Source organism: Heterocephalus glaber, unplaced genomic scaffold (assembly GCF_053883595.1).
Source record: "Heterocephalus glaber isolate CG9 unplaced genomic scaffold, H.glaber_assembly_v1.0 deba00001662, whole genome shotgun sequence".
Classification (NCBI taxonomy): domain Eukaryota; kingdom Metazoa; phylum Chordata; class Mammalia; order Rodentia; family Bathyergidae; genus Heterocephalus; species Heterocephalus glaber.
The window spans coordinates 2134144-2152579 of NW_028258403.1; the positions used below are offsets into that span (position 1 = coordinate 2134144).

The 18436-nt window shown below is 40.6% G+C and overlaps 1 protein-coding gene and 1 long non-coding RNA gene across 12 annotated transcripts in view; one reads left to right on the forward strand and one right to left on the reverse strand.

Moving 5' to 3' along the window:
• The window catches only part of LOC110345825 (uncharacterized), a 59876-nt gene that overhangs the window by 40669 nt on the left and 771 nt on the right, over positions 1–18436 (reverse strand). The window contains exon 2 of the long non-coding RNA XR_015445787.1: positions 7970–18246. This is a non-coding gene — a long non-coding RNA (uncharacterized LOC110345825). The remainder of the gene's footprint in view (positions 1–7969; positions 18247–18436) is intronic.
• Positions 1–18436, forward strand: part of Rpgrip1 (RPGR interacting protein 1) — a 74318-nt gene that overhangs the window by 32946 nt on the left and 22936 nt on the right. For 7 of the 11 annotated variants that reach the window (XR_015445786.1, XR_002389413.2, XR_015445785.1 and 4 more), the window contains exons 13-18: positions 922–1067; positions 13314–13471; positions 14095–14238; positions 14655–14772; positions 17404–17856; positions 18006–18157. Coding sequence is in view for 8 of the 11 variants with exons in the window: in XM_021244559.2 (XP_021100218.2) it covers positions 922–1067; positions 13314–13471; positions 14095–14238; positions 14655–14772; positions 17404–17856; positions 18006–18157 (1171 nt within the window). In the remaining 3 variants the exon portion in view is untranslated. Of the gene's footprint in view, positions 1–921; positions 1068–13313; positions 13472–14094; positions 14239–14654; positions 14806–17403; positions 17857–18005; positions 18158–18436 lie in introns of all 11 variants that reach the window. The other 4 variants (XM_021244566.2, XM_021244567.2, XM_087197143.1 and 1 more) reach the window with 3 other exon arrangements.

The window sequence follows — 18436 nt, forward strand, 5'->3', positions numbered from 1 at the left end:
CAAAAAAAAAAAAGAAAAGATAAGGTAGCTGAGTGTGCTTGGAGTTTCTGTATCTTCTATTCTGTTCCATTGCCGGATCTGGGTTTTTTTTTTTTGTACCAGTGATGGAACTCGGGACCTTGTGCTTGCGAGGCAGGCACCGGAACCACTGAGCTAAATCCCCGGCCGGATCTGGGTTTTTTTGCCAGTATTATGCTGTTTTTAATCACTGTAGCTTTGTAGTATAACTTCAAATCAGGGATTGTGATGCCCCCTGCACAGCCTTCGTTGCCCAGAATTGCTTTTGCTGTTCTGGATCCATGTGTGTTTATTCTCAAAAAACTTTTGCTTCCTGGGCATGGTGATCCATGCCTGTAATCCCAGCACTTTAGAGGCTGAAGCAGGATTGCCATGAGTTTGAGGTCAGCCTGGTCTACATAGTGAGTTCAAGGCCAGCCTTAACTACATAGTGAGACCCTGTCTCAAAACAAAACAAAACAAAACAATCCATATCTGCCTAACAGCTGGGTATGATGGAATGGAGAGTATGGTTGTGAACAAGTTTCATTCCTGCTCTTCAGAACAGTACTTTATAATCTAATGCAAAGGCAAGTATTTTCTAAAGTAGCCATTGGAGAGGGAGGAGTGAGAAGAGGGAGATTTTGAACATGTCTTCACATACAGCACCCTGCCATCTTGTGGTCGCTTGTGACTCAGCGAAGTGCCTGAGACCTAACCAGAAGTGATGCTCAGCAGCTCCTTCATGGGACCCAGAAGTTCCAAAGCAGTTGGTGAACGACAGTTACAAATAAAGTAGCAACAGAAGGAACATGTACAGCATTGAGTGATGAACTAGGCCCAGGAGATGCTGAAACTCTGTACAAACGATGTCCAGGCACAGGCCTTCCAGTGTCCCCCTGACCACTTGCCTCCCCTTTCCAGCATGCTGGACAGCAGGAAGCAGCCTCCCTGGAGCAGTAACCTCGCAGGTGACCAGCTGTGGCAGCAGCTCTCACAGCTCCAGGATCAGCTGGATGCTGAGCTGGAGGAGAAAAGAAAAATCTTGCTTCAGCTGTCCACAGAGAAAGGTAGGTCAGGAGTGAAAGAGCTCTCTCAAATGGGGCAACCTCTGTATCTGGTTGGGTGAAGGGAACTTGGGCCTTTCATTTCTCCACTACCTCATCCTATTCCTTTTCTTTTCTTTTCTTTTCTTTTTTTTTTTTTACCGAGGATCGAACTTGGGACCTTGCGCTTTAGAGGCAGATGCCAGAACCACTGAGCTAAATCCCCGGCCCCTCATCCTATTCCTTTGTGGTGATTTACAGTCAGGAAGACATGACAACTACCTCCCTCGTGTATATACTCTTTCTTATGTTATGTCTTACCAATGTTTATTGTTTTCAAATATTACTTTGTTGTTTGAAAGTATTAAAAATGAGTTTTTCTATCTTTGGCCATTTTCATCAATAATTTCAGAGGTGAATGGGAGAGAGTGGGGTTTTGTTAGCATCTGACATCTGAAATCGAGAAACAACTTACTACTCTTGGTTACTACTACCATTTAATCCCATTTTAACTTTTGGATCATAGGCGATATATACTCTGAAGATTTTATTTTATTTATTTATTTTTTAAAAATTGTTTTTGGGAGGGCGGGGGATTTAGCTCAGTGGTTTCGCCACCTGCTGTGCAAGCACAAGGACCTGAGTTCAATCCCTGGTACCAAAAAAAAAAAATTATTTTTGGTACTGGGAATTAAACTCAGGGCCTCAAGCTTGCCAGGCAGGTGCTGTGCTGCTGAGCTACATCCCCAGCCCTACTCTGAAGATTTTTAAAACACTGTCAGAAAGACCTACATCTCACTTTTTCTTATCCTGGACCTTATTACCTGTTAGACTTATCAAATTTATACCTTATCAGATTCTAGTATATTTAAATATACTTAAATATGAGAGTGAAGGAAAAGAATTTTGTGTGTGTGTGTGCTACTGGGGATTGAACCCAGGACCTTGTGCATGCTGAGCAAGTTCTCTGTCACTGAGCTACAACCTCAGCCCAAAGGAAAAGAAATATGAGACAAGAGTGATAGAGGCAGGGCTGGACATGGTGACACATGCTTATGATCCTAGCACTCAAAAGCCAGGCCTGGTGGTGCACGCCTGTAATCCCAGAACATGGGAGGCTGAGGCAGGAGGATCACTGAGTTCAAGGCCAGCCTGGACTGCATAGTGAGAGTTTGTCTCAAAAAACAAAACAAAGCAAACAAAAAAGAGTGACAGAGGAATCATAAAAAGATTTTTTAAAGTAAAAAAAAATCTATTAGTACATGTTTACAGCACATGGTGATTATATTCGTCATGGGGAGGTGGTACATGTACATCTTAATTCTTCTTCCACCTCCTTTGCCTCCCCACTCTCTCCCCTCCCTTCATCTTTAGATCCCTTTCCCATTTGTAAAAGGCCCATGATTCCTATTATCTATCGTTTACTTTGCTCTTAATTTATTTATACTTTGGATTTCTTATGTAAGAGAAACCATATGATATTTAAGCTTGTGTGTCTGATTTATTTTACTTAATATTAGGATGTCAAGGTGCATCCATCTTCCTACAATGATTCTCACATTTACTCTTCTCTATGGCACAGTACTACTCCATTGTATATGAATACTACCTTCATGCATTCATCTACTAATGGACATGTTGGCTTCTTCCAAGATTTATCTATTATGAATTGTGCTGCTCTAAACATGGGTATGCATGTATTACTGTGATATGATGTCTTTAGTTCTTTCAGGAAGAATCTTAAAAGGGAAATAGCTGGGTTGAATTGAATTTCTATTTTTAGTTTTTTTGTGGAATCTCCATGCTGATTTCCATAGTGGTTGTAGTATAGTTTACATTCCAACCAGCAGTGTAGAAGCAGGAACTATGAAAAGATTGAGCATAGGCCAAGCACCCTGTGGTGGGTATGAAGTACTAGTGAAGTCTAGCGAAGACGTTAGGGCAATCTCACTCAAGCCTTCTCTAGTGCGCATGATTAGTCACCTCCCTCCAGGTCAGGGTGGCTGCACAGATGGGTGCCACAGAGAGCCAGGACCGTCAAGGTCAGCATTGAGCGGGGGTACCATCAGGGAGATGGGTTTGGGGGGTGCTGGGAAAACAGCAAGATTTTGTTTTTATTTTGTTGGTTTTCCCATTTCTACTCTACAGTTCTGCAGATGTTGTTGTTTGTTTTGCTTTTAAGGTGCAAATGTCACCTCAGTTTACTGGGTCAACAAATCAGAGGCCTTTTGTAGAAATGAGGGAATCGCTTCTCTTATGGAAAATTTGTAAAACAAAAAGAATGTAAGTGAGAAAAGTTAATTCACACTTGATCCAACTCTATGATTACTGATAACTGTAGAGTTTCAACTTTCTGGATGTTTTTAAAGTTTTTATTTTATTAGTACATGATTGCAATTCATGTAGTTTACATCATCTTGGGCAGTGGGTACCTGTACCTACAACAGCTTGTTTCCTTTTTAATCTCCTTCCCCTTCCCTCTCTTTCCCTCCTTCTTCCTCCAATTCCCCTATCCCATTTTTCATTCTTGTTAATATTATTAACCTTAGCACATGTAATGGCATATGTTTACATTCATTGAGGTTAATAGGTTCCTGTACATGGCATATCTTTATTCTACTTATTTCCCCTTCCTTGCCTCCTCACCCCTCATGCTTTTTCCCTTAGACTCCTTTCCTATTGCAAGAGATCTATCTCCCTGGCCCCTTATATCCATCTTTACTATTCTCTTTGTACTTTGCCTCACTCAAATGAGAGATACTATATGGTATTTAAGCTTGTGTGTCTGATTTATTTTACTCACCATTCTGTTTTTCAGGTGCGTCCATTTTCCTACAAACGTCTCAAATTTGTCATTCTTTATAGCAGAGTAGTATTTCATTTTATATAGATACCACATTTTATTTATCCAATCATCTGTTGATGGGTATACAGGCTATTTCCAGGATTTAGCTATTATGAGTTGTGCTGCTATAAATATTGCTATGCATGTATCACTGTAGTATGATATTTTAAGCTCTTTGAGGATCGCTGGGTCACATGGAATTTCTAATTTCAGTTCTTTCAGAAATCTCCATACTGATTTCCATAACGGTTTGAGCAGTTCACATTCCCGACAACAATGAAGGAGGGTTCCTTTTTCGCCACAGCCTTGCTAGCATTTGTTATTGTTTGATTTCTAAATGATTCCCATTCCTTCTGGAGTAAGATGGAATCTTAGCATTGTTTTATATATATATATATATTTATTTATTTATTTGGCTTGAAACAAGAGAAGTTTATTGTCTCCGGGTTCTTTTTTTTATTTTAATTTTTTATCGGTACATTTTAGATATACATATTGGTAGCATTCATCATAGAGAATTCGTAACTGTACATAATACATCTTGTTTCTTCTTTTCTTCCCCCATGTATGATGTTGGCTATTGGTTTGTCATAGATAGCTTTTGTTAGATTGAGATGAAGACCATCTATTCCAATTTTCTGTAGAGTTTTTATCATGAATGGGTATTGGACTTGTAAACACTTTTTAATCTACTGAAGTGATCATATGGTTTTTGTCCTTGGCTCTGTTAATATGGTATAATAAATTGATTAATTTTGCCTATGTTGAGCCATCCCTTCATCCCTTGGATGAATCCTACTTGGTCATGGTGTATAATCTTGTTGATTTGCTGCATTCTGTTTGCCAGTATCTTATTGAGGATTTTTGTATCTATGTTCATTTGAGACATTGGCCTATAGTTCTCTTTTCTGTTTGGATCTTTCTCTGGTTTTGATATCAGGGTAATACTTGCTTCCAGAAATGAATTTGGAAGTGTTGCTTCCCTTTCAATTTTATAAAAGAGTTTGAGAAGTAGTGGCATGAGGTCTTATCTAAATTTCTTGTAGAATTTAGCAGTGAATCCATCAAGGCATGGCTTTTCTTTGTTGGTAGGTTTTTAATTACATCTTTTTGGGGGGGGGTACCGGGGATCAAACTCGGGACCTTGTGCTTGCAAGGCAGGCGCTGGAACCACTGAGCTAAATCCCCAGCCCAATTACATCTTTAATTTCATTGATATTGGTTTATTTAGAATTTTTATATCTTCTTGATTCAGCTTTGGTAATTCATATTTGTCTAGAAATCTGTCCATTTTTTTCTGTGTTTTCCGTTTAATTAGAATACAGGTTCTTTTTTTTTTTTTTTTGGTACCAGGGATCGAACTCGGGTCCTTGTGCTTGCCCAGCAGGCAGCGAAACCACTGAGCTAAATCCCCAGCCCGAATACAGGTTCTTGAAGTAGGTATTGATGATCTTCTGGATCTCTGCAGGGTCTGTTGTGATTTCATCCTTTTTATTCCTAATGCATGGATTTGAGTCTTTTCTTTCCTTTTTTTGATAAGATTGGAAAAAGGTTTGTCAATTTTATTTAATCTTTCAAAGAACCTACTCTTTGATTCATTGATTCTTTGTATTGTTTTCTTAATCTCAATTCCATTAATTTCTGCTCTGATATTTATAATTTCCTCCCTTGTATAGCTTTAGGCTTGACTTGCTCTGCTTTTAGAAGCTTGAGGTTCAACACTAGGTTGTTTATTTGACCTCACTCTGTTTTTCTGATATGGGAATTCACCACTATAAATTTCCCTTGTAGGACTGCTTTAATTGTGTTCCATAAGTCCCAGTGTACTGTATTAACATTATCATTTAATTGTAGAAACTAACTTCTTCGTTAATTTCATCTGTGACCCATTGATTGTTCAGGAGAGTATTATTGAACTTCCATGTGTTTATGAAGTTTTTGTGGTTTCTTTTGCCATTGATTTCCAATTTCATTGCACTATGACCTGATAAGAATATGGGATAATTTCAATTCCTTTGCATTTCCTTAAGCATGTTCTATGAGCTAATATGTGGTCTACTTTTTGTGTGTGTGTATGTGGTACTGGGGATCGAGCTCAGGACCTTACGCTTGTGAGGTAGGCGCAGTGCCACTGAGCTAAATCCCTGGCCCTTTCTTATTATTTATTTATTTATTTTTAAATATGTGATCTATTTTGGAGACTATCCCATGTGCAGCTGAGAAGGATGTGTATTTTGATGTTGTGAGGTGGAGCACTTTGTAGACATCTACTAAGTCCATTTGTTCAAGTTTGGTTCACCTCTGATTTTTCTTTCTTTCTTTTTTTTTTTTTTTAAATAGAAGCATGGTGAAAGTTTTATTTTACATATGTCCACAAATGGTTGTACAAGAGAGAAACAGTGACTACTTCTAAAACTTACAGCATTTTTTCACAGTGCAGAGAGATAGAAAGGTTAATGACACGCTTAAATGTGTTACAGTCACTTGAGGTGAAGCCCTAAAGATAACACGAGGGTGGGGGTGGCACACGTCGGTCCCCAACAGCAACTGTAAGGTCTGGGTGCACACACCTGCACAGGGACTGGGACCTGCAGAGGTCAACCAGCGCAGCCACCACAGAAGGCAGTGGAAAAGGACGTGCAGGGCCTGTTTCAGACACCCAGCCACCATCAGATGACTTATTCAAAACAAAAACTGAGCTTGATTACCATGGAGCAAAAGCTGTTCCGAATTTTACCTGTAAGCTCTTACAGTGAAATAAAGCCTTACTCTTCAGCAAATCTTAAGCCAGTGTTTTACTTAGATGGTTCATAAATAAAATTACTGACTTCTGCCCTTAGTGCTAACATATGAAAAGTCAGTTCCTTTCCTTGTAGAGTCTATTTGATAGCAGAGCTTGGACCAGCCAACACTTGTCTGTCAGCTCCTGGCTACATGCAGCCGACAGAATCATTCACTGTGGAATGTTTTACAAACCTATTGGTATCCCAGGGAGGCAGAGAGGCAAACTTACAGGTGCAAAGTTGAAGGGAGAGTGAAGGTACCAAGAGCTGTCGGAAGAGCAGGTCATAAGGCAGACATATATGAAAGCCAAAACAAATCAGACTGCTTCGCACACTTATTCACATGAACACTTAAAAAGCAGAATTTATACAATGGCTTTTCCATTCCTACAGAAAACATCAGAACTGACATTCACTTTAACTTTTAAAATGTTTAACCCAAATGGCAGGGTTGATGTTTAAAACTTAAAACAGTATAAAATATTTACGAAACATTATTTTGTAAGCTCCCTTTCCTTAGCACTTAATAGAATCCAAATAGCCTCATATAAAAGTTTCCCACACAACAGTTTAAAAAGCATCTACCCAATACATCGTTTTTAGGTTCAGTCTTGATTGTTTTAAAGTTTTAAATATTGTAGGCTTTGCTACTGGATACAAAAGAAAGGCAGACAACTGTCACAGGTACAAAGTCTAAGCTGTAAAAACTGTTGCAAAATAGAAACTTGTTTTGTAATACAAGTGTCAAAGGCTGTCTATGTTAATACCTTTGGTATGAAACAGTAATGATTCCTTGCTAAGCAAACAAAACCTATCCATTACCTGCCACATATTCTCATCTCCTTGTAGCTACTCTACCTAGTCTAGTCTCACCACCCACATCAGTCATCATTCATTTCTGTTCCTGTGCAGGTGCAGAGGAAGCTGGAAGGTAGGTAACTGAGAATGTCTGTCCTAATGAGCACCGTGCACAGCAGGCTCTGGCTCGGGCCACCTGTGCCCCACAAACACACATTCTCACTAAAAGTTGCACATATTCCCTAGACAAACATGAACACGGACACAAACTGGACCCAAAGGTATCTGCACATCCTCTCAACCTGTTCACTGATGGCCACTATTCTGCATAGAAATCAGAGACAAAGCCAAGAAGGGATCTCCAGGTGACCATTCTGTTACATCAGGGAAGCCACCTGAGACAGGCAAGCTCCCTTGGGCTGGCGGTATGAGGGGTGTCTGGCTGGGAGGACAGAGTCTGGGGCCACACTGAAGTCCTGATGAAAGGTCAAGGCACCCACCTGCTGAAGCAAGCTCAAGGTAATGGGGGAGAAGGCCAGGCAGAAAGAGTGGAAGCTCCGGAGTGGCAGAGTGTGAGTTTCACCTGCAGCAGGGTCGGGTGGCCTTCCTGGAATGGAGTGAGTCAACAGGAACACCAAGTGGAAGAGGCAGGAGCTGGGAAGGGAGCTGGGCACTCATTGCCTGGAAAAGCTCCACTGCTTGCCAGGCATGGTACACTCCCAGCAAGCACCAGATTAAAGATCAGCCAAGGCAGCAAAGGTTTTATACCCAAAGATGTACTAAAATAAACACATTAGAAGCAATGATGCTCGTTAGGTCTCATTTTCATGCCCACAAGCTGAAACTATTTATCAATAAGCTCTAGGCACAGAACCACATTGCAGAATGGATTCCCAGGAAAGCCATGGAAACTGTGCCCAGTCGGAAGGCACAGGAACCAGGACCCAGTCAGCTGAGGCTAGAGGGTTGGGAATCTTTTTTGATTCTTTGTCTAGCCAATCTGTCTGTTTATGACAGTGGGGTATTGAGGTCCCCCATTACAACTGTATTTGTGCTTATTTGACTTTTCATGTTTGCTAATATTTGTTTTATATAGTTGGGTGCACTGATATTTGGTGCATATATATTTATGACTGTTATCTTCCTCTTGGATTGTTCCCTTTACAAGGACATACTGACCTTCTTTGTCTCTTCTGATAAGACTTGGCTTGAGATCCACTTTGTCTGCAAATAGAATAGCTACTCTACTTTTTTCTGGGTTCCTGTCACATGGAATATTGTTTTCTATCCTTTGACTTATATGTGGTTCTTGTGTGCAGCATATTGTTGGATCTTGCTTCTTGATCCATTCTGCCAGTTTGTTTCTTTTGATTAATGAATTGAGACCATTTATGTTGATTGTTATACCTGATATGTATTGACTTATCCCTGTCATATTATTTTCCTATTGTTGGTTTCCTTCCCCCCTCCCTGTTTAATTACTTGCTTTGTCTGGTGGATTCATTCTATTGGGGTTCATGGAGTTGTAGTCCTTATTGCCTCTTTCTAGGATATCCTTTTTTTTTTTTTTTTGGTACTGGGGATAAAACTCGGGTCCTTGAACTTGCAAGGCAGGGGATGGAACCACTGTGCTAAATCCCCAGCTAGAATATCCTTTAGAACACTTTGGAGTGCTAGTTTGGTAGTCATGAATTTCTTCAGGTGTTCTTTGTCATGGAAGTATCTTATTTTGTCATCAATTTTGAAAGATAGTTTTGCAGGGTACATCAATATGGGCTGAAGATTGTTTTCTTTTAGGGGTTGAAATACTTTACTCCAAGCTCTCCTTGATTTGAGGGTTTGTGTCGAGAAATCTCCTGTGATTCTGATAACCTTTCCTTTATAGGTGATTTGTTTCTTTTCTTTAACAGCTTTTATTCTGTTCATTTGTTCAATTTCTGGAATCTTAGGTGTTATATACCTTGGTGTAGTTTTTTTTTTTATCATGGCTAATTGGAGTTCTATATGTCTCACTTATCACTATATCAAATTCTTTTTCCATGCTTGGGAAGTTTTCTTCCTTTACTTCAGTGAATAGGCTTTTTACGTCGTTTGTGCAATCTTCTGGTTTTTTTCATCGACTTTGATCAATCTTATGTTATTCTTCTTTGCATCGTGGTCTTTTTCTTTTTCTTTTTCTTTTTCTTTTTTCTTTTTGGTTATGGGAATCAAACTTGGGAACTTGCACTTGCGAGGCAGGTGCCAGAACCACTGAGCTAAATCTCCGGCCTCTTTTGCTATTTTTAAGCAATCTTTCTTTTCATGATCACTAGCCACAATCCTGTCTTCTATACCTGATATTCTGTCCTCATACTGGCTCTTTCTGCCGTGTATATTTTCAGTGGAATTTTTAATCTCCTGGATATCTGTTTGAATCTCTTTCATGGATTCCATTTCTTTCTTTCTTTTTGGTAATGGGGATCAAACTCGGGTCCTTGTGTTTGCAAGGCAGGTGGCGGAACCACTGAGCTAAATCCCCGGCCCCTCCATTTCTTTCTTATTCTGGTCATGGTTTCCTCATTTTCCTAAGCTCCTTTCTTTTTTTTTTTTTTTAAATCTGTATCTGCTCTGGAGTCATTAACTGTGTTTTCTTTATGGTCACCATCTCTGTAGTTATTTGAGAAATTATTTCCGATTTTTTTTTCCTAGAGCCTCATTCATCTTCTTTGTTACTTTCACTGTTACCACTTCAGAGACTCCAGGTGGGTGGCTTTTGAATTGTTCTGCCTCATTGTCCTGTGGGTTTGCCTTTGGTGAGCTGGAAGTCTACGCTTGCATCTTAAGTGTCTTCTTGTTTTCTAATCTTTTTTTTTTAAGTTTAATTCCTAGGTTAATGCTTGTAAATTGCTGATACCAGGTAGCTTTATTGTTAGTATTGAGAACCCTTAGAAATGACTACTTCTCAGAGATTTCTTCCAGATTCAGCTGGCTTTCTGTTGTAGATTCTACCTCTTCAATTTATTGGGGATGAGAAGTTGCTGCCTATTTGGCCTAGCCCCTAGTTCTTTGGTACTGGCCTTTAGTATTGTTTGTGACCCTTAAGCAATCTCATTCTTTGCATACCAGAAAGAACAATCAATTAGCACAATTATTTCACCTTGGCTAAAGTAGTACAATCAGAAATAACAATAGCATCAGACAGTATAGAAAATGAAAAGCTGTGATAAATATTAATTTGTCACCTTTATCCATATGAACTATATTTGTGGCTATATAACAAAATCTAAAATGAACCAGAAATTTGTATATAGCAAATATTGCCCTCAATGTGGTGATTTTACCCTCAGGGGAGAAAATTTAAAAGGGATTAGGAGGAGAAATAGAGAAATAGAAGAAGAGATTAGAAGCAAGATTGGAGGACAAAGGAAGATTATGTGAACATTGTGAAACTGGTAAAGAAGACAGCAGGAAAAGAGAAAAGGAAAAAATAAAAACAAAAACAGAACAGAACAACAACAAAAAACTAGGGAACAATATTCACAGTCATATAAAAACAAAAAGAAACAATAAAAAGGAAAAGAAAAGAAAACAAAAACAAGAACAAAAAAACAAGAAAAGAAAAAAGCAAAGAAGAAAAAACATGTCCTCTTCAGAATGTGTCTCTGCTCTCATTGGTAGACAGAGTTGTCAAACAGAGCCCAGATCTGTGTTGATTAGTCACTACAAGCCAGATTTACAGTGGGGTAGTGAATAATCCCAACAAGTCTGTACTTTTAGTTCCACGGAAGTTCAGGCTGGCTTCTGTCTGCGAGTCTGGAACCCAATTTGTTCAGCCTACAACACTCCATGTGCCTCCTGCCAGCTTGAACTCAGCTCCCTGCTAGTTTGAACTCCTCTCCTTAACCTCCTGCTGACTTGAACTTGGTTCCTCCTCACCTGACACTGGGAGCTGATAGATAGAGCCCACAGTTGCTCTGAGTTCCAAACTCAGTTGGTCCTTCTCCAAGATGACTACAGGCCAATTGCCCTCTCTTGGGGGCATCTGAACCCAAATAACTCACCAGCCACTGGAGTCTACTGTGTCCGCTGCTCAGTTCCACTGGTGTCTTTCTCCATGGAGGCCTCTGGCATCACAGTGCAGTGTGTCTGCAGGTTTGAGCCACCCTCCCATGCAGTGAGTCAGGGCTCATGGAGAAGACGCCCTTGGCCACCTCTTTCTTCTGCTGTCTCGCTTCACTCTCCCTGTGGGTTTCAATTCTCAATTCAGATCTTTACAAGGGCCGGAGATTTAGCACAGTGGCATCGTGCCCACCTTGCAAGCATAAAGTCCTGAATTTGATACTTGGTACCAGAAAAAAAAAAAAAAAGGAAAAGAACAGATTTTTACTGGGTCTTGGGAACCCGCTTCCCTCCTTCTCTTCTTCACTTTACTATATGCCAGTGTCTGGACATCAAATCTTTTTTTTTTTTCTGGTACTGGGGATTGAACTCGGGTCCTTGCACTTACACGGTAGGTGGCGAAAGCACTGAGCTAAATCCCTGGCCCCAGGACATCAAATCTTAAGAGAGGGTGTTTCTCTGCTCTTCATCACTCTGCCATCTTCCTGGAAGTCAGCATTGTTTTATTTGTATTTCTCTAATGGCCAGAGATATTAGTATTTTTTTCATATATTTGTTGACCATTTGTATTTCTTCTTCTATGAAGTGTCTGTTCACTTCTTGTGCCCATTTCTTGACTGGATCTTTAATTTTAGGTGGTTTAATTTTTTTGAGTTCTTCATATATTCTAAATACTAGTTCTCTGAGGAGGTGTAGCTGGCAAAATTTTTTTCTAATTCTATAGATTGTCTCTTCATTCTACTGATAGATTCTTTTGCTGTATAGAAGCTTTTCAGTCTAATATAATTCCATTTGTTGATTCTTGATACTATTTCTTATGTGATTAAGCACACAAATCTTTTCCTACACCTGTGTTTTCAAGTGTTTTACCTATTTTATCTTCGGTAGGTTTTATGTTTCTGTTTCATTGTTTAGATCTTTGATCCATTTTATTTTAATTTAGTATATGTTAAGAGATAAGGGTCCATTTTCAATTTTCTGTACACACATAACCAGTCTTCCCATCACCACTTGTTGAATAAGCTATCTTTTCTCCGGCATATACTTTTGGCCCCTTTGTCGAAGATTAAATAGCTGAATGTATGTGGGAAAGTTTCTGTGTCCTCAATTCTGTTCCATTGATCCATTTTTCTGTTTTTGTTCCAGTACCATGCCATTTTTATCACTATTGCTTTGTAGTATAGCTTCGAGTTAGGTATTGCTGTGCCTCTTGTTTTGTTCTTTTTGCCCAAAATTGCTTTTGCTACTCTGAATCTCCTCTGATTCCACATGAATTTTAGTATTGTTTTGTCTAGATCTTTATTTTGATTGAGACTGCATCAAATCCGTATGACAGTTTTGGGAGTATGACCATTTTGACAATATTGATTCTGCCTATCCAGAAACAGGAGACATCTTTCGATTTTCTGATGTCCTCTTCAATCTCCTTTTTCAGAGTCCTGTAGTTTTCTTTGTAGAAGTCTTTTACTTCTTTGGTGAGATTAATTCCTAGGTATTTTATTTTTCTTGAAGCTACTCTGTATGGTATTATTTTCATATCTCCCTCTCATCCTTTTCATTGTTTGTGTACACAAATGCTAAAGATTTTTGTGTTTTGACCTTGTATCCTGCTACATTTCTGAAGTTTATTATTCTAAGAGTTTTTTGGTGGAGTTCTTTGGGTCTTCTATGTAGAGCACCATATCATCTGCAAATAGTGATAATTTGAGTTCTTTCTTTCCTATGTCTGGATTATTTTTTCCCCAGCTCAAAATGAGGATCTGAAGCTTGAAGTCACCAACATCGTTCAAAAGCATAAACAAGAGATAGAAATGTTCCAGAAGGCAGCCACCACAGCCCAGTCTCCTAGACTGTCTGAACTGGCCCCACTCCAAGCCCCATTCCTAGAGACAGCTCAGATAGAGGTAAGAATGAGTCCACTACAACGAGGTCTCTGGCAGGTGTCACTAGGAAAGACAAAGAGATTGTAAGACTGAGTGATCATTTGTCCCGATAGCACCATATCTGCAAGGATATGAGAAGGCTGGGAGTAGAGAGTTTCATGAGCTCCACCCACATTTCTCACTCTTACAGCACATACATTGTAGATTCTTTTTCAGGTGAGGACTAATCTGCTGATGAGCAAACTTCATTAAAAGCTGTGTAGCCTCCCCACACTGCTGCCATGGGATGTAAGGCCTGGGGAACAAAGTGCTTGTAACATAATATAAATCCTCTTATGCTGTGGAATAAATTCTCCTGCTGGCATTTTACTGCTTTATGGAGAATTTTATTTATGTATTACTGTACCTGTCATAATTGTTTTGTTTTGTCTTGTTTTGGGAGATCAAATCTAAGGGCACTCTACCACTGAACTACATCCTCAGCTTTTTATATTTTGAGACATCATCTCCCTAAGTTTCTCAGGTGGGATTTCAACTTGGATCCTCCTGCCTCAGCCTCCTGAATAGCTGAGCTCACAGACATTTGCCACCACATCTAGCTATCATTTTTATTTTCTATCTTACCAGTGCTTTTCCCTCTATAGCCTAGTGAACCAAAAGTCCAAGAAGAGAAGAAACTGTCCCAGATGCTGAGTGAGCTGCGAGTATCACATGCAGAAACCACCCTGGAACTGGAAAAGACCCGAGACATGCTTCTTCTGCAGCACCAGATCAACATGTGCTATCAGGTGCAAGAAAGGATGGGGATAGATAACAGGGCCACTCTCAGGACTGGGAAGCAAGCAAGATCTGAGTTTCCGGGCTGATGCCAGGTGATGTGCCATCCTGTGCAGACACAGAATGTGCTGTCCTTGGGTGAACTTGAGGACTCACAGCTGCCACAGCACCTTGGCATAGAATCTGGGAAAGGGCCAGCTGATGAAATGGCGAGTGTGAAGCTCCTGGGTTCAGATTTCCCCAGTCTTAGAGAAACTGTCGTCCAAAGCACCAATGGTGCATTCTGCCCTGGAGGGGTTCGTGTGGAATCTTTTTTTGCTAAGGAGATGGCAGAGTCTTCTTTACCCACCAAGTGCCACCCATTTATCTTGGATGTTTGATCCTGGGTCCCAGAGAGAGAAAAGTTTAGGCATTATTTTTGTTTCAGGAGGAACTGGAAGCAATGATGACAAAAGCTGATAGTGAAAGTAAAGATCACAGAGAAAAACTGGAGAGGTTGAGTCAACTTCTAGACCTCAAGAACAACCGAATTAAGCAGCTGGAAGGTATTTTAAGGAGCCATGGACTTCCAACATCTGGCAAGTCTTAGTACCTTGTTCTCATCCCTGGCCATCTGCACATTGATGCCACATTCCCTGTGTCACTTTCTGGAGGGCTTACAGATGAGCACGTGCCTCTTCCCTCCTGCTCTGCATTCTGTCATCTTTGTTGTTTTGACACACAAGTAGCAGCTGCTTTCCCTCCACTGTGCCACTGCGCCACTATGTCTGTCTTTCTCTGATTTCTCTGGAGAAATCAGCCCAGCAATTGCTTCAAATGAGATTCGAAAGCAGAAGTGTCACTTTTTCTATCTCTGTCTCTCTCTCCCTACCATTTCTTCAATACAAGACTATAAAGCAATTTTTGTCAGGTAATAGACCTTCATCACTCATTTCCATCATATTTTTCTGTGATTTCTCTCTGAAATTTTTGTCATAATTTGAGGATATCAACAGTAACAGACCAGTTGTCACTTAATGCAAGTTTTATATTGTGGTACTTCCTATTCTTAGTATAATTACTGCTGTCCAGGATCTGGTATCAGCCTTGCATGTCAAGAAACTAGTCTGTTGTTATACTCAGTGGTGAGAGACCTGACTCACCAACCAAATTTGCCAGAGACTGATATTTAAACCAGAATGTAAGCCACAATAGCAGCTCTTCCATTGCTCCCATCAGTATACTGAAGTCACGTTCAGGGCATCTTCTTTCTGGCATGAGATTGAGTAATAAGCAAGTTACTTAGTAAGCATACACTCAGGGTAAAGGAAAATGTCATTCTGGGGCATATATGTCTATGCCAGTGGGAACCCGATCAAAGGTCACTGCCAGGTAACAAGGGAAATCCCAAGGCCTGTATGCTATAATCCCAGCATTCAGGAGGTTGAAGCAGGAGGATCTCTGTGAGTTTTGAGACCCTGTCTCAAAAAAACCAAACCAAACCAAACCCACCAAATAAAATCCCCCTTTGGACTGAAATTCTCATGTCTTTCAGATTCAGGGACTTCTCTCACGAGAGTGCAGGATAAATATTCTTACTTGCTAGGAAGATTCCTTGGCTTTAACTTATAGTTCTTTAGATACTGCTAAAAATAAAGAGTTTTCATTTTGTTGTTGTTGTTTTCTTTTATTTTTTTAAGCAAGGTCTCTCTGTAGTCCAGGCTGGGTTTGAACTCAAAATGTAGCCCAGGCTGGCCTTGAACTCACAGCAATACTCCTACCTCAGCCACACAAATGCTGGGATTACAGGTGTGTGCCACCACACCTGGCTAAGAGTTTTTCATTTGTTTACAAATTATTTGTATTATTTCATATTCCTGTCCTTTGCTCATTTCTTAATGGTATCTTACTGATTTGCATGTAGTTCTTTATATGATAGGACTATAAGCCTTGTGTCGTATAATGCAAAAATGTGAATATATTTCATTACATTAATCTAATCAATTAAGAGCTCATTAACCAAGTTTAGTCAATAGTCAATCTCTGTATTTATTTTATTTTATTTTATTTTTGAGACAGAGTCTTGCTATGTAGTTCAGATTGGTCTTGAACTCACTATGTAGTTCAGGCTGGCTTCTAACTCCCTTCGATCCTCCTGCCTCAGCCTCCCATATGCTAGGATTATAAGTATGCAACACCATGCCCTACTGTATTCCATATTTTAATGAGAGGACATTCTTATGTATCCAGAACATTTTATTCAACTGATTTAACTCTTTTTTTTTTTTGGTACTGGGGATCAAACTCGGGTCCTTCTGCTTTCGAGGAAGGCGGCAGAACCACTGAGCTAAATTCCCAGCCCCGAAACTGATTTAACTCTTAAATAAGCTATTCATCATCTACTCACTGTGATGACTCACATATTCCCTAATGTGAAATAGACTATAAAAGTTTCCGGTTGGTAGACCCAGGCATGGTAGCATACACCTGTAATCCCAGCACTCAGGAGGCTGAGGCAGGAGGATCATACTGTGTTGGAGGCCAGCCTGGGCTACATAGTCAGTTTGAGGATAGGCTGAACTGCATAGTGAGACCCTGTGTCAATAAATAAATAAATAAATCTCCAGTTGGTTGCACACAGACATAATGCCCAGATGTGGTACTTTTGACATATCTTTATATCCCACCAACAGTATTTTCAGCCTCTTCCCAGTAACTCTCTTCTACTCAAAGTGGACTTTTCTTTTTGCCTTTGTATGACAAACCAGTTATATTAGTGGAGCCCAGTATAATTTAATAGACATTGTGCCTGTAACTTACTGTTCTCTCCATAGCCAACATACCATACTTTTGGAAGTATTCACATTTTATGTTTCTAGTGCTTCTCTTACGAAAACACTGCTTAGCTGATGGGGCCTTGCTATAAGCCAGTACAGTCTCATCTGTGGATGCAGTGTGTTCCCTGTGTTCCATGTTTGTTTCCGAGTCACCCTTCTGTACCTCCTGTCTGAAATAGGCATTGGATTATTTGGCCAACAGAATTCAAATCTTCAGTTATCATTCTGTTGCTTTTCTTTTTGAATCGCATAATCTCCACTGGGCCTCCCACCATGTGTCTCTCTCCTCTACCTGTCTTTCACTAACCTAAAGAAGTGCTCCCTACTCTTTAATGCATCGGCAGTTTCTTTCACCTCTAGAACAGCTCAAAGACGTTGCTTATGGCACCCAACCGCTGTCATTATGTCTCGAAACACTTCCAGCCCATGGAGATGAGGATGGGGTGGACATTTCTCTGCTGCATCAGAGTGAGAATCTTTTTGAACTGCACATCCACCAGGCTTTCCTGACATCTGCTGCCCTGGTGCAGGCTGGAGATACCCAACCCACCACTTTCTGCACCTATGCTTTCTATGATTTTGAAACCCACTGCACCCCACTGTCAGTGGGGCCACAGCCCCTCTATGACTTCACCTCCCAGTATGTGGTGGAGACCAGTTCCCTTTTCTTGCACTATCTTCAAGGGGCTTCTGCCCAGCTTGATTTACACCAGGCTGTGGCCAGTGAGCACCAGACCCTTGCAGCTGCATGGATTTGCTTTGACAAGGTGCTAGAGACTGTGGAGAAAGTCCATGGCTCGGCCATGCTTACTGGTAAGTGCTGCCCGCTTCCTGCAGCTCGTAGGACCATTGCAGGATTTCCCAAAGCCTGTAGTTGCTCTGCTTGTGGCTTCTGATTTTTACTCTCTGCCTTTGCTGCACCATCTCTATAGTCTCCATGCCTTTCACTTTCTGCTACCCAGGAGCTGGTGGAGAAGACTTTGGTGTGCTAGAGTACTGGGTGAGACTGCGCCTGCCTCTCAGAGTCAGCCTACAGGCATGCAGGAAGCAGAAGAAAGCCCAGGCTTACCTGTCAGCCAGCGTGCATGGAGCCAGGGAGGCCCAGAAGGATGAGGTGAGGGAAGGATGTGCCTGAGCATCTCCAAGGAGCCACAGCCAGATGGCCCTGAGAACAGCTCAGTCTTCAGTCTCAATGTGTGTTTGCTGAATATGAATGAAAGAGAAAAGCTTCCATATAAAAACTAGCCCAGGTTCTTCCTGTGGTCATGGTTGAGTCCAAAATGAAATCCTGCCCTTGGAGCTTCGACCTCTCCTTGCTGTGCACAAAACAGCTTTTCTGTGCCATTCCCTGGGGTTGGGCCTGAGGACGAGCATCTCCCTCAAGTAACTACTG